Source organism: Drosophila grimshawi, unplaced genomic scaffold (genome assembly GCF_018153295.1).
Source record: "Drosophila grimshawi isolate 15287-2541.00 unplaced genomic scaffold, ASM1815329v1 contig_1367, whole genome shotgun sequence".
Taxonomy (NCBI): Eukaryota; Metazoa; Arthropoda; class Insecta; order Diptera; family Drosophilidae; genus Drosophila; species Drosophila grimshawi.
Genome location: NW_025062889.1, coordinates 8,842,969 through 8,860,050, shown reverse-complemented (window position 1 = coordinate 8,860,050; position 17,082 = coordinate 8,842,969). Strand labels below are relative to the sequence as shown.

The following is a 17,082-nucleotide window of genomic DNA, read 5'->3' as shown; positions in this document are numbered from 1 at the left end:
AAATTGCGAAAATTTGACAAAGGGTTGCCTGGCTGGCAGCTCAGGGTGGGTGTATGCCAGACATTGGGTCAGCCTGCTAAGAAATAAATAAGAGCACCAAAAAATACAAAAAAAATAAATAAAAAGGAAGACAACAACAATAGCCAGAGGAGATGTTGATTCTGAAGTGTGGTCATGTGTGTGTTTGAGTGTGCGTGAGTGTGTGTCGATGACATCAGCAAACAACAGATGCAGAAATTGAAAAACTAATTCACCAGGCATATGACGCATTCGCTCTGAAAGACGCAGCTTAACTTTCGCAAGTGATTCGCATTAAAAGTTTAAACTTTGCCAAATTGCCGACACACACACACACACACGTTGTTTAAACCTAAGCCTCACAGACAGGCACACCTACAATCTACAAATTACAAACTGCTACCAACAACAGCCAACAACTCGACAGGCAGTTAGCCCGGTTTGGTGAGAGAGGAAATTGCTTGCTTTTCATAACTAAAACTTGTGGAAATTATGAAATTCATACAGGAAGACAATTTTCTTCCACATCTAATTCGGGCAGTTCGCCCCCATCTGCATCTCCTGCTGCTGCTCAATTCTGTTCAGTGCTTGCTACTGCCGCCTGTGCAGCAATGCAGCATGAAATTTGTTTGTGGTCTTAGCCATAAGTTTGCCCGTCGACAGGCAACTTGTGGCGGCTGCCATTTGTTGGATATTCAGCTTGCTGCTGCTGGGCTTGCTCTCTCTCATCTCCAGATGCTGCTACTGCTGACTACTTCTTGCTGTGCTGTTCGCCCTTATCCCAGAGATTTGCAGTTTTTAAGCCGCACCATTTTGGAAAGTCCGCATTCTTCACCCCCTTCTCTACGCGCACTTTAAGCAATTTTGGTTGCTTTTTTGCGGCACTTTTGACGGAAATCCTATTCGTCTGCCCTCAGTTACCACTCTCTCTATCTCTCTCTGTCTCTCTGTCTACCTATCTCTCTCTGTTTCTCTCCTTCTCTTTCTCGCTCACTCGTAGCAATTCGTTAGCTTTGTTTAACTTGTAATTTGCTGGCAACTGATAGGTAGCTATAACTAGCCGCAACTTGGCCAGAACTGACTGGCATCTTGACTTTCATTAGGACAGTGCAGTGCATATACATATTTTGTAAGTCAGCCACAGTTACAAATCTTAGCCTTTAGCTTTCAGCTTTCAGCTTTTTGGGTTTCGTCTTCAGTTCGTATATTTTTTTGGCAGGCAACAGGTTTAATTCATTTTTTATGGACCAGCATAAAGCAAACCATTTATTAAGATATAAAAGCGCAAACAAAAATATTACAAAACGAGCTCACCAAAAAAATGGGAAAATAAAAATAATAAAAAAAATATAAATATAAATAAAAAAAAGAATAAACCAATGAGCAGCAGAAAATCTAAAAATTACATGAGGGATCAGGGGATTTTTCGATAGCACAGCCTCCTCTGCTGCTGCTGCTGCTGCTGCCAGATTGTCGCACACCAACAACAGCAAGAAGAGCAACAACAATAGCAATAGCAAATGGCAACTGAGACAAAGCTCCAGCTCCATTTGTTATTATGCGCAGCGTGCAAGGATGCCAGTGTAGTCCTGGCCACGTTTGTTTAGTTTACGTCCGATTCCCCATGCAATAACTTAAAAAACACGAAGACAGGCCGACAGGCCAGACAGCTACGGTGCTACGGCTACGGCCCAGTACCAATAAATGCCAAGCCAGAAGCACCTTAGCTCTTTCTCACTCACCCTCACCCACTCTCTTTCTCTCTCTCTCTCTCTCTCTCTCTGTATCTCTCTCTCTTTCTCTGTCTCTGTCTCTATTTGGGTTGCGTTCGACTCGGCACGAAATGCTTTACCCACTCCTTCTGCAGCCACACAACAATAGGCAAACAGCCGCTGGGCACGGAAGTGCCGCCATGACGAGCATAATTCTAATATGGCCAACACAACACTACACAACAACACCCCATTTGAGAGCAACAGGGCTAAAAGAAGCCAGCTATGGTTTTGGGCCACGCATTGGCGAAGGAAATCATATTTTCTGAGCTTATTGACAGCGTAATCAGAGAGCCAATGTTTGACAATACTCATGCCAACAACAACAACAGCAGCAGCAGCAGCGACAACAACAATGCACAGACGCAATAATAAAATACAAATACAATTTATAGTTATACTATTTTTACGGGCTGCTTGGCTGCTCTCGGCCTCGTTGTGAAAGGCAGCGCAACAACAAAACTGGTAATTCATTACTTTATCGATGCCATAAGTTCGCCACGCAGCTGGGACCAGGTCGCTAGTTCGTCCTTGTATCCAGCATCTATATTGATATATATATACGTGTACTTTTATGCATGTATTTCTACACTCTAACACACACACACACACACACACACCCACATCGTAAGTAGAAGTATTTTTGTGTGTGCACACAAAAGCTGACAATTTATGGTCCCAGCAGTTGTGTGTCGTCTGAGCGAGTTAAAACTCTGTGCGATAGGGCAGGAACCCAAAAACACGAAAACCGTTAACAGTAAACGGTAAACGGTGGCAAGGTGTTAGTCTGGTTGTGGTTATAAGTTGCTGCCACTTACCAGACATTTTTTAATTATGCTCACAGACGCGATATAGTTGTTTCAAAAGAGCGCCACCCATAAACCATCTTCCATTAAATGTACTCTGCAGAATACATTAATCAATAAGCAATTAAGTGTATTTAATAATATATTTTTAAATATATGAGATATTAATAACATTTTATTAATTGTGTTAAGCATACACTGAGAGAACTTAAAGAAGGACGACGGCGGGCAAAGTTAGAGTTCCATGAGTGGTTCTGTTTACGGAGCCGCCTTCTATTTTGTAAAATATAAAAAAACATATTTGGGTTTATTAAATTACAATTTCAGGTAACTGCATTTTTTAAAACGATGAAAAATAATCATACGAATCAAACATAAAGTAATTCAATGGATTGCCAACCCAAAACACTTTAAAAAATGTGTATAAATCATTATTTAGAGTGTCCACAGTCACCTTTATACACACTTTTTGAAATTATTGTTTTCTGTAGTGTGTCATCTTATCCTTTCAAAATTTTTTGTTTAGGTGTTCCACTTTATTGTATTTTTCTTGGTTTCATTGTATATTAAACATAAACAATGTCCTGCTCACTGTAAACACTTTGTGGGCAGCAAGCAAATGTTGTTGTTGAGGACAAACGAGTGCCTTGAAAAAATATTGACTCGCACACAAGCAATACAAACACGCCTATTCAAAGCATTTTCTGTGGCGAGAGAAAAACTACAAATATAAACTACCATGCAAGAAAGGACAACAGCAATAATCATCACACTAATAACAATAATCATACACTATGTTATAGTTAAAGCGAGCACGAATTATTATTATTATTATGCTCGGGACTCAGGAAAAAAACTTTTCTCATTTCGGTGGCATGACACATGACACTCGACTTTTATTGGTAGACGGGGAAAGGACGGTCAAAATGTTGGACTAGACCCCTAAAAGTGCGCTACAAAAACCGAGATTTGTTTCTCAGTGCTACAAAATAAATAAATAGGTTTAAATTGGAAATGCATAAATTGCTTTTCAACAAAACTCCGACTGCAATTAAAAATATAAAATATAAAAACGAGCATTTACGTCTATATATATATATATATAAATAAAACATATGCATACACACCAGCAATTTGGCCAACAAATAAGCTAAAAGAAGAATAAGTTGGTACACATTAAAATAAGGCCACAGCTGGCGCCGAGTCTCTGGGCCACCAGCTGGTGAGCCTACGAAAAAGTGTAATTTTAAAATGTCGCCCACAGCAAATTGAAAATTAAACGAAAAACTTTAAAATAACTATATTAAAGGAGCTAAGGGGAGCGTTCTCAAACAAAAAAAAAAAAGTTTTATAAAATGCTTTTCCATCGTTTGCTGACCCCAATTGTAGGCCCGGGCCAGGCAGCATTGTAGCGCAAGTGTTGCCAACTTAATAAAATGACGCTCAAACATGGAAAGTTGACCAACACCAGGACTAGGACCAAGACCCGGACGGATCCTAAGGAGCCTGCAGAGCATGCCGAGCACCAACACTAACAGGCACAGCCCAGGCAGAGCAAGTGCATGTAAAAAAGTTGTGCCAAAAAATACATTTCCCTTTTTTGGCAAGGCAATTTTTTACAACCACTGTCACTAAGTTCTTTATATATATATAAATATATATATATATATAAGGTATACATTTCTGCAGATATACTCTGGCATATGTATATGTATGTGTGTACTTTAGCCAAGTTTTTTGACCGTTGTGCTCATATTTTACAGTTGCTGCGTCCATTGTTGCCATTGTTGTCGTTGTTGTTGTTGTTGTTGTTGCACGTTGTGTACGTTTATGTGGAGGTTTACAACTAGTTGCCACAAGTCTCTGTGGAGTGCCTAAATTGAATATCATCAAGGCTCAAATTAATGTCTTCAGCACAAACTTTGCCACTTGAAGCATATTTTGCCTGCCTTCGCCACGCGCAGTTTTTCTTCACTTTTTTTTTTACTTTTGTATACCCTTGCGGAGGAGGTATTATAAGATTGTTGTGAAGTTAGTTACGCATTGAAAGCGACATTGGATATTATATTTGTGTGAATAACAAATAAGTGAAACAGAGAATCTTAAAAATATATAGACACTATTAAGAATACATCCAAAAAGGAGTGTGCTTTGTGAAGAATTTCAGTTTAGAATTTATTTGAATAATTTGAATAATTTATTAACAAATACTTAACAAATATGTTTAAATAGAGAATAGTTTTTTTTTATAAAGAAAAACTAAAATTGTACTAATAAATGTTGTTGTATTTGAGTATATAAGTTTCGGCTTGTAGGAGAAAACTTCGCTCTGCTCTTTTTGTTATTATTTCTTTGCTTGGCTGTTCGCACTTTGCTGCTGCTGTTGTGTTGCTGCTGCTGCTGCTGTTGTTGTTGTCCTTAAGCCAGTGCAAAGTTTTTGGTAGCATGCAGCGAATTATTGTGGTTTTTGTTATTGTGGCCGCTTCTCAAAGTTTTCTGACCCTCAAATTGAAATATTCGTACATTTTGCTGCTTACAGCCGGCATTTTAGCTAATTGCACGCACGGCCGCCAACTTGGCCAGTGATTTTGTGCTGCCCTCCCATTGTCTCCCTCTAACTAAGGAAAAGACGACACGCGTTGTACCGTAAACCAGGGTCCGTTATGCATCCCCAGAGTACACTGAGGAAGCCCAAAACCCAACACCCAGAAGACGAACCCACAAGGAAACTAATATCATTCCCAAATAGTAGCGCCAGCGTGCGTGTTATTAATTCCAGTCAATCTATTAAAAATGTAAAATGCATGAGCAACAAAGACAATTGCAGTCCAAACTACTTCGATAGATGTCTACACTGTGAAAACAACTTCGATACGGAATTTAGAAAATACAGCAAGTTGTCCTCCTTTTTTACTTAACCAATTTTATTTCTAAGATTAATCCACAAACCCAAAAAACATAATATGACATTTTTATTCTACTTTTAGATAACATATTTGATATTTTCAGTAAATATATATATTTTTCTGACTGCATAAATACACAAATATATATCTTATATGTACAGAGGCTGCTTGTGCACAGGGGAATAGTCTGGCTGTCTTTCTGTCTGTCTGCCTGGCTGACTGTCTGGCAGCACGTATCCTCTAAACACAGGACTCTATATCTGTCGTCTGCTTTTGATGTTGCTCCGTGCGTGCCTCGTGGGCAAGTCAAATCGTGAGACAACTCACCCCTTACCCCAGCACCCTTCCTCCCCTGCTCACTCCACTTAGCTGATGCATTATTTACGCGACGGTTCTTGTTTATTGATGTTTGTCTGTGCGACTGCAGGTTGCCGTCTTTGCCGCTCTCACCTCAGTACCTGGGTGCTTTGTGGCTTTCACTAACGGTTCCATTTCCTCTCGCCCCTGTGTGTTTGCCGTCACAGCGACTGCTTAAATATTCATGAGGGTTGCGGCAACAAAAGTAGCCAAAAAAAAAAAAAAAAAGAAATGTCTTCGTGTGGGCATTGCCAAAAAAATTGCGGTTCAAGTTCGCTGAGTTTGTAACTGGGGCTGCTTTAGAGCCTTACCCTTGTTTATCTACGGATGCAGTCACTCCTGGGAATTGGGCTTACAGCTGGCAGGAGTGTTAGTCCGGGTGTTACAGCCGCTGCTGCAATTTGCAGTTTAAATATGCGGATTTAATTGAGTTTAATTGTATATGAAAGGAAAGATTTATATTCGGATTTTTTGCTTGACTGCATTCGACGTTAAAATTTGCCCATATCACTGCTGATGAGAGTATTACATTATTAAAAGGGTATTTTTGTTTTAAGGTAAAGAAATAAATGAAAAATCATAATAATTTTTTATTTTATAGGTGAATTAACTTTTTGTATTCTGAATGCAAAAATGTGACAAGTAAAAGAACTAAGTAAAATTCTTTATCTTTAAATATCACATGCCAAACAAATTCCATAATTTACACTGATTTCAAGTGCACATGTTAAAGTTAGCGTGTGTCTACTGTACCGGCAACATAAATTTTTCAAAAATATATATATATGTACATGCCAAACCAGAAAACAAAGAGAAGCTGAGCTGAGCAGGTCGAGAGCTTATTAAAATTTATTTATTTAAATAGCATTTACCACCGCTAGTCTCTCATCCCATTGTAGTCTATCAATGCGTAGCCTCGGGCAGCACAGATGAAAGTTTCAAGTGCCCACACAACACAACACACACACAGACGCACACACACAAGCTCATACATGCATAGCCAGACAATCCAATCCATGTGCGATACTCGGAATTGACAAAAGGGGTAGTTGGCTCGACTAGAAAAACAATTTCACGGTTATTCCTGGCAAATATGAAAAGTAAAATGTAATAGTCCCCGCCCGACTCCCACTTCCACTATGGCTCCCCATACCAAGAACATAGCCACCCCCGCAGGCAGAGCAACAGCGCCACATATCAAGCGGAAACGGAAGTCAGACACTTACATATGCGCGCGTAACTTTACGCCCATCGTCTTTATTTCTATATAGTTGTTGTTGTTGCCGCCGTTTCTTTTTTCTCATTTTTTGTTTGCTGTTGGTTTGTGGGTCTGTCAGCCCTGCGGCATATTTCAACAGTTGCCAACCGTAGTTGGCTTGTTCTGCTGCCGCTGTTGTTGTCATAATATTGGCATGCATATATCATTCTGACGGTCTATAAAAATTTCTACACCAAATGCCGCTAAGGGTTGATTTTTGTCTTGTTGTCAGCGCTGTTGCACTTGTCATAAATCTGTGGGGGGCAGGAGGTAAACAAAACGAGAATGGGTGTCATTCGCTATTTCGTTTTTAGAATGTAATAAGCCTCAATGGACTATCGCTTATTTTGATCCTAAGTGGTTGATAATAAATTGTTACTGAGAAATTTGTTCGATGTCATATCCAAAATCAAACTTGCGGGGGATGTTGTTATGCTCTGCTGTGCAACGGGGGTACGGGCGGACGAGGGCGAAGCAACACGAGTCAACCCCTTGAAGTGGAAAAAAAAATATATATACAAGAAAATACTTTAGCAAATCAAATGTCGCCGTATCGAAAATAAGTAAATTCGTTTATATTTGCGCGTCTGCTTATTTATTAAGCACGTCCACAAACTGAGACTAGATGCACTAACACGCATTCACACACACACACACACACACACACACACACACACTCATCTCACCTGTAATTCCCAGCGTCCCTTTGGCAACATTTTTATTAATATTTAATGTGAGTTTCGCAACTTTTTTGGCAGACCCTGTCCTGCCAACCCTCATAAAACGCAACTTTTCGCACAACTGACAACTCAATTCGGCAGCTTTGCCCCTCCCCCTGACCCTGCCCCTCTCCCTGTCGTAGCCCCTGGCTCTATCCTTTGCCATTTTACGCTTTCCACAACAGCACGTGCCAAAATATTTTTGTCGCTCACCATGCAAAATAACGCGCCTCCCGGAGTCCATTAGACGTAGTTCTTAGCCAGCATAGCTCTCTATAATGAACAATTTCTAACCTCCACACACCAATCCCCACCCCGCCCCCAACAACCACCGTTGACGCCCAGTCAGGCCCCACAAGCTTGACAGACAGGGGTTGGCCGTGATTTGGTGTGTGTGTGTGTGTGTGTGCAGGTGGGGGAAATAACAGTAAACCCAACTAACGCTCAACGTAACATAAATCATAAATATTTTAAAGTTTCAAATTACCAGTGGCAAAAACAATCAATGCGACGAAGTCCCCCGTCTCAACTCCCCGCCCAGAAAGCACAAGGGGCGCTGTCACAGATGTCAGCATTTGGAGTGCCCCAGGGCAGGAGCATGAGCAGGGTTAGGCGACGGGGTAGGAGTAGGGCAGGGCAGAGCACAATCAGCCTAATCTAATGAGAGCCAATGCCGCATTTGGCAAATTTTTTGTAAGCGGATAGCTTGACGAAACTGTTAAGAATCTGTTGAAAAATTTATAGAGTATGCGTGAAGATATTCAAGATATACAAATCATATAGAATCGAGTCAAAAGAATGACACAAACGAGTCCAATAAATTATTAATTGAATACAAGAGCTAATCTACCGTTAGATATAGAATATAGTAGTAGTAGTAGTAGTATATAGTAGTATAGTAGTCCGATCTCAAAGATTTTTGTTCGCAAATGTGAGGATCGTTAAAATAATAATAATTGGTTAAGTGTGGATATCTTTTATATTTCATTCATTTATATACAATATTTATATTTATATCATTTATATGCAAAGCTTATTATAAGAAATTTCACTAAATACCACTTTAGAAAATTCTTAGCATACAAATTTTAAAATGTATTGAAAATGTTCAAATATGAATTTAAATCGCTTAAATATTTTTGATCATTCGTTGACTATGTTTATCGGTTTGTGTCGACCTTTTATTAATACCATTTTCTGCTGATAATAGACGATGGCTCGTGATGACTGTTGGACAGTTCTTTAAATAAAAATGTAAATAAATATAAATCGAGCCGAGTAGCTCTGCTTTTCATTCACAGTATGTACTTAAACTTGATGTCAAGGGACCCACCCAACCACCCAATCAGGTTCTGTGAAACCCAGGTGGCAAATGAGGGGAGGGAGTGCTTACTTACTTACTTACTTGCCTGCCTGCTTACTTATTCACTGCGCCAGGCAGTTATGAATATTACAGAATGCCAAAATGTCTTGTAAGTTCGCTCAAGTATGTAATATGCTCGCACTTTTCATTTGCCCGGTAACCGTTACCGTTACCATTGTCGTTGTCGTTGTCGTTGCCGTAACCGTTACCGTTAGTGACAGTGTAAAATGGCGGCATCTTTCTGACTGCCAACCTGTCCATTCGCGTTTTTTTTTTACGGTTAACGTTGCAATTCATATAAAAATAATTATTTGCAAGCGCACATTCATTATATGCAATGGCAACCCTGGCAACAAAACGCCACTGCACCGGCAAATGATATTAAAAATGCAATTTGGCCAAAAAAAAACAACAAAAAAAAAAACAGAAAAATGCGTACTCCTTGGCTCCAGATCCAGGATTCAGCAGCGGCAGCGATTCCTGTCTCCAGTCTCGACTCACAGCCAACCTCAACCGCTACGCACTTTGTAATATGCAATACGCATTTGCAAATTGCATTCCAACTCGTTGAGTTGTTATCCCGTTGTCCCGTTGTCCTTTTGACAACTCAAGTTGCAATTGCGTTGCAGGACATCGTCATTGTTGGGGACATGAGCATCAAATTAAACGCCCTGGCAGCGCGGGCAATAAACATTAATAAAAATCACACAAAAATTGCGATTCGCCAAAGGTGCAGCCGGTAAATGAAAATGGAAATTGCTCATAAACAAGTCCATCAAATAAAGTGCACACAGCTGAAATTGCTAAAGACAATAAACCGAATACAAACAAGTTAAAGAATATTGCATTTCCCATCTAGCCGACGGCTAAATACTCTCTGAACAAAGCGAAAAAATCAGCTAAAAAATCGGAAAAGAAAATTGTTTTGAAACTATGAAAATACAATGAATTTTGCGGCATTTGTTTAGAATCTGTATTAAGAATCATTTAGTACATTAGACAAATCATTAATTATTGGATGCTGCAATTTAAATTCAAATATACTCTCCTGATCAACTTTTTTCTATATATTACAAATCGTTCCGTACAGTTATAAAACTTCTGAAGCGTATAGGAAACGGAAGTCATTGGTGACTTTTGGCGTTTAACCACAGAACGTTATTAACAATGACGCAGAAAATACTCATATATATATATATAGTATATATAGTATGTATATATATATATATACTCCCAGATATATACGCAAGAGGGCGACCACAGCAGACTATCAAATTTTAATACGCCAGCCAGCAGCTTGTGCCTTTATTTCATAAATGTTTAATGAAATTAAGCGGCAAGCTTTTTGTGTGAGCCGGCCCAACTGCGTCCTGACGGCCTGTACCGTTCGTCCTTGTGTCCTGGCTGGCCAAAAAAGCGTATTTCGATATAAATCATAAAGAGTAAAAAACATAAGTAAGCCAGACAGTTACCCAAGCCAACGAGCATTACGTTATTTGCATACCTTTTTAAACGATTTTAAAACTTACTTTTTATTCTGATTTTATTTTATTTGCGTGCACTCTAAACCACAACTAAAAGTGCGGCTGCTTAATTATGCAATAAGCGGTTTTTATATATGCTTTTGATTTTAATGAGCGCTAGGCTACAGTCACACAGATGCACATATAGTCACACACACACACACACAGACACAAACTCATAAATATTTGAAAAGGTCAACGAAAACGAGCACACAAAATACGAATTATACTTCCTGCAAACATGAGTCAGGTCAGGCTTGGGTGGTGCTGCTGGCAATCCACCCCAAACACCCAAAAAAAAAACTATATGCAATGAAAAACTACACAAGAGTGGTAACCGAAAAGAGTTGGGGTTTAAATAGGACAGCCGTGTATGTCATAGATGCGAAATCAAAAGTTGTTTATGACTCAATTTGTAGTTTTTGAACATGAATTATTGCAGCTGTGCAACCATTCGAAAAAAACTCAGAAATATAAAAAAACAAATTCGAATTTTGGTGTTGTGTGTGTGCGTGTGTTGCAAACAATATGAAAAATGTGCAAAAATTTGCTCAAAACTAATTTCGCAAAGAGGAAATTAAATATGGCAAAGTTTGACATATGACAGATTTGTTGTAGTTGTTTTTTGCTGTTGCATTTTCTTGATTTTATTTATTTACGACTATGTGCATGAGTGTGCAAGTGTCTATGTGTGTGTGTGTGTGTGTATCTATGTGCAGGCAGCAAGTAATTGAAACATTTCGAGCTGCTGCACTTGTCTGCCTGACAGATGGGAGACGCAGCAGCAAATGTAAATTTTCAATTTCAACGTTTTTCTGCCAGAGTATTTTGACATTTCATTTCAATTCATTTGCTTTCAGTTTCGTTCAAGCAAAACTTTTGCCAGCCAGTTAATTTAGTCAATAAGATGCAAATGATCTCGACGCTGCTCTAATTAGAAAACCCCGTCAGCCAGTTCGTTAGTTTGTCTTGTTTGCAATATCAAAAGTTGTGGTACTTTCAAACTATGCTAAAACTATGCGTAATCTACTCCGATTTGCCGCCAATTTCTGCAGTTAATTTTTGCTGCTGGCATTGGTGTATTAGCTTAAAAAGAAGTCGGATTTGAGGTTCTTTCGCATATGAAATATTAAGTACGATTATTTCGCAGTTAGAATTACATTTTTGAATTCGTAAGAATAATCTATAGAATATAATGCTTCATTAAAGTTAGTTTAGCTAGTTGACCTATGTGGGAATATATCGTTACAAGTATTTCAAATTTCCTTACGCTTTCTTAATTGAAATGCAATCGACGAATCTGTTGGAGTTTTGCTAAATGCATTCATGCCGAGGTTGAAATGTTGAGCACATTCCTATAAAAGAATGCATTACTGTGCCGTGGCTCCCTTTTGAATATTTGTTTTTGGTCGAATTTGATATGGCAAGCGGCGCTGACAAATGACGTGCAATTGATAATTGGATAAGCAGTGCTTTAAATTCTCGTCATTTGATTGAGGGCTTTTATATGCATATATGCAATATATGTATACTCATTTGCGTTCGTTTGGAAAATGTAATCAAATTAGCGGCAAATGTGCAATTGTTCAAGCGCCCGAAACCGAACCACATACATACATACATATATGTAATATTTGTTTGGGCCAAAACTAACTAGTGTGTTTGCCGTTGGCCGAAAATGTGTTCATGGTTGACTACTTATCGCTTAATCACATCAGAGCATCAGAGAGGACCAGTGTCGGGGGCCATAAAACATTTAGCAACACGAAAGCGTTATGGTTACTGCTACTGCTACTGCTACTTTCACCCAGACATCAAAGCCAATCAAAACGACATTTCAATAATATCTGAGCACTACAATCGCATCAGCAATAGGAGGCGGGCAGGGCGGTAAGGGCGGTAGGAGTGCAAAACTCACACAGACAAACATAGACATTTATGTACAAATGTTGTAATGTGGCATGAGTTGTGTGTGTTCTTTTGTTGTGGAATGGGATTTTTTGGGGGTGGCACACAAACGATTTGTTCGCAAATATCATGAGCATGAGCTCACTAACAGCTGACAGGACAAACCAAAGAGCCACAAACACACGCAGGCACACACACACAGGCACACACACCCAGGCAGACAATGATGATTGTGGGTGGGGTGGCAATTGTGTCAAACGAGACTTTCGCTTTTCAACAAATGTGTCCTTGTCCGAAAAGCAACAAGATATCATATATATATAGATATATATATACGTGTGTGTGTGTGTGTGTGTGCTTGTATTAACCATAACATAAAGATAACATAAAGATATTTCCAAGCACATGAAAATTGTCGGCGCTAGAAAATATTACAGCCCCAGGAACAAATTATCAAAATGAATGTTACTTCTTTTTGCTTCTGTATTGCATAACGGCTAAATTTGGACTATTCTTATGATTTTTGTTAATGTTGTCACAATTTTTGCAGCTGCTCTCATTTTAATCACATTCTGCCGCCGATTGATTTGCCTTCTTATTGTCACAGGTGCAACCATCTGTACTTTCTGGCTCAGGCTCAGTTGGCAGCGGGCATTTTATGTCATCGGCAAGTGGGAATACTTTCGTCAACATGATCGGCGCCGGAGGTGGAGCAGTGCAGCTCAAACTTTCCTCAATTTCGTCACATTTACAACTTTCATTGTCGTCTACTTCGTCTACGGCGTCTCCTTCGTCTTGACCCTCGTCTTCGGTTGCAGTCTTAATCGATTGCGTTGCTGAATCATCATTCGGGCACGTGGCTCGCATATCTTCTGCGTCGGACGGACTCAAATCCAAGAGGCAGTTGATCTCATCCATATCAATTGAAATGGGCCCGGCTTCCGGCAGTGGTTGACTCTCCTCCATTCTACCACAATGACGGCAACACACTGAGCACACCTGCGATGCGTTATCGTTTTTCAATGTTGACAGCTGCGCCGAACCAGTCATTCCCCATTCTCCATCGGAGGCTTGAGCAGCTTTATCGACGGACTGGGGAATTTCCTCACATTTTTCACTCGGAGGCACTGAGTACTCGGTGACGCTCGTCGTAACGCTGAAATCTGCGTAAGCATTTTTACTGTATGCCTGCGAACATAAGTCAATCTGCTGTTCGTAGTCGACATTCAACCCGTCCGCTATCTTCTCCAAGTACGCCTCACTTGTGATGGGGCAATCCTCTAAAGCGGACCTCACATCCACTTGTGGACAGTCACAGTCACAGTTGTCAGCCGATGCATCAGATAAGGTCAACTCGTTGCCATATCTGGCCAGCATTTCGATCAGCACAGCATTCGTCCAACCATAGCCCGACTGATTTTGGCTTTCAGCACCACCGGAAGCATCGCCAAATACTTCACAATTGTACTGCAAGAGGTGTGTTAGGTTTTGATGTTTGATTTTAGGGTTGAAGTTGGAGAAGTTAGCTCACCTTCTCGTACATGACACCCGTCTGGGAATAGGCCTCATAGTTGGTTCTGAGCCAGCGCGTGCGCCATTGCTGAGCCATATTCGTGGCCTCGGGTGTGCCCAGATTATTGAGGCCCTCGATCAGCATATACATCATTGGTGGCCATACATTGGGATAGTCCCACTTCTGGCCAGTGTTGTTCAGTGTGTGCGGCACACCACCCGGAAAATTATCGAGATTATTTTCCTCAATATAGGCCAACACAGACTTTGAGATCTTCTCCGTATCCGCAATGGGATAGGCATGCAGCCAGAGCGGCGATAGATTTGTAACAACAAAATAATCACGCTGTATTCGATTCTTCACATCAAAGTCCAGCCAGACGCCACGCTCCTCATTCCACAGCACCGCCGTTATTGCCTTGATCAGTCCACAGGCAGTTTGACGATAATGTTGCGACTTTGTCGGATTGTCGGCCAGCACATTGAACTCAGCCAAGGTTTTACAGTTGCGGAACAGTATGCAATTGAGATCGACGGGCACGATCCAGGTTGTCTTGATATTGGCCATGGTGCCCACATTGTTGCCACACGGCGAGACATACCATCGAGAGCTGAAATCCTGGCCGGACTCGCAGGCAGCCTTCAGGTGGGCAAAGTGTTCGCTCTGCTCCTCATCCGTGCAGAAACTGGACGCACTGGCCACATCGTCGCGATACGCTTCGGGTCGCGGTCCCGTTGACTTATCGCGATATTGATACATTGTACGACCCTCGACCTGCACCGCATGATTCTTGAGAAAGTTATCCATTTCGACTTCGAGCAGTGGCAGTGCTCTGACGGCATACTTTTCATCACCGGTTATCTCCACATAGGACTTAACCATGGCTACCAGCATCGGCGGATGCGATCGGCCCCAATAGTAGATGCGTCCACCTTGTGGCACCGATTTATACTGATGCACCAGATACAACAGGTTATCAATCATGCCACGCGCTGTCTGAGCCATGCCGCTGTACAGCAGTCCACGGACAATCCAATAGGTGTCCCAGTAGTAGAATTCATTGAAATTAGGGCCGGGCACAATTAACGGATTGGGCACATAGACCAGGGAGTAGAGCAATGGGCTCGTCCTAACGCAATTCTTTATGGTGCGACCGAGCTGCTTCCAGATGCGATTCAAAACGGAACCGAATCGTTTCAATTGCGGATCTTTGATATTGCAGAGAAACGCCGGTTCACTGCGCCAATCCGGTGGACTCCAATACTCCATCTCCGAGCCCGGCTGATCGAAGTGATTCTCGACAAAGTTCGACAGATGCTTCATCGAAGTCTCATTCCGCTTCGACGAGCTAAACAACTGAAAGTCGGCGAGAATACGTTCCGGGGAATATCGGCAGTTCATATCCACAAAGTATTTACTATCCTTAAACACTCCCGACATTTGTACCGCCCGCAGCAATGATCCGCAACAGTAAATGGCTCTTAAGAGATAAATACCCATATGAAATACAAATGTGGCCATCAGAGTTGAGAACTTACCCATTTGCACCGGCCAGATGCACCTGGCCACATTCACTGCATTTGCGAGAAGACATTTCGACTAAATAAGAAGTTGGTATGTGAAAATTAAGAGCTGATTAAAACCAAAGGCAATTTGGAAAAAAGAAAGCAAAAACCGGAAAAAAATGACAACTAAATTATAGTAAACTAATGTTTACAGAATTTTGGAGAGAACACAACATTTGTATTTGCTACTGGGACTATAAATCAAATGCAAAGCATAACAACATCCATTATATTGACCATTAAAACAAATTTGTCGACATTTGCCATTTGGAGTCAACAATGAATGCTACCCGCCATAAATCAGCGTAAATAGACAGGAAGCGCCTTAAAATCTGCTACACACAAATGTGCCCCGCTACTTGGCCATACATTTATTTGAAATTATCATAAATGTTTTGCCCCGCACCTAAAGTCCTAACCCCCCTAACCCCCCAGCCCCCACACCCTCAAAGAGGCGTTTTTGCCTAAAAGCTATTGGCCTTTTGTCCATTTGTAATTTCCAGACAATTTATCAAACAAGCGAACTGAAGGGCAAACCAAGACGGAAAATACGGGAATCGAAATGGCGCAGAAAATGCGCTTCAAGTGGCCACATGAACCAAAGCGAAACTCGATTTCAGAACTGATGGCACAAAATGAACCCACCCAAACCCAAACCCAACCCAACCAACCAGTGGACAATTGAAATCAGACGCGGGCACCACTTCATACATTTTTGCCATCCAATGCAAGTTTTTTGCGTTCCATTGTCGAAACTTACGCAAAAAGTATTCAGCATCGAAATTAGGCATGTTCGGCATTTGAGTAGTCTGCAAAGTTTTTGTTTTAAGCGAGCAAAAAAATGTGCAATTAAATTCGATTTTAAGTTTAACTTGGCGACTGCGGTGCGTGTGTTAAGGCTCAAAGGATATGCGAGAATGCCATTTGCCCAATGCCAATAAAACGCACTGAATAATTAAGGCACCTCCTTCAAAAGTGAGCAATGCAGCCAACTTATTTACACGCAAGCACTGAGAAAAAAAACAGTCAAACAATCTGAGTGCTTATTACAAGTAGACTAGTAATTCAATTGGCGTTTTATCCTTTCGCAGTTATTAATTTCGAATAAGTATTGTGAACTGATCTTTGCGGGAATTTTGTAAAAATTCTTTTGCACGGAGAAATGGAAATTCTTTTGAAAGGCTTATCGACTTTTGTTTTGAGTGGTGGCATACACAGGATATGATGTTGACACTTGACTCGAAGCGATAGCCAACGGGAGGAAGCATTGATCAACTTAACGAGCCGAGCAGCAGCGGCTAATTGAGTATTCTGCTTTTAAGTGGCGCCACAGCCAGTTGTTCTGTGAACGCACTTGTGGCAGTTGCAGCTTTT

At 40.8% G+C, this 17,082-nt stretch overlaps 1 protein-coding gene across 1 annotated transcript; it reads right to left on the bottom strand.

Annotated features, from left to right (window-relative positions):
* Positions 1 to 13,095: 13,095 nt before the first annotated feature.
* Positions 13,096 to 15,769, bottom strand: LOC6560004 (trehalase). The gene is made up of 3 exons (XM_001986179.2): positions 15,682 to 15,769; positions 14,162 to 15,623; positions 13,096 to 14,097 (listed from the first exon to the last, which is right to left on the bottom strand). Exons 1-3 carry the CDS (start codon positions 15,735 to 15,737, stop codon positions 13,192 to 13,194), a joined length of 2,424 nt encoding a protein of 807 aa, XP_001986215.1. The 5' UTR covers positions 15,738 to 15,769; the 3' UTR covers positions 13,096 to 13,191.
* Positions 15,770 to 17,082: the final 1,313 nt, after the last annotated feature.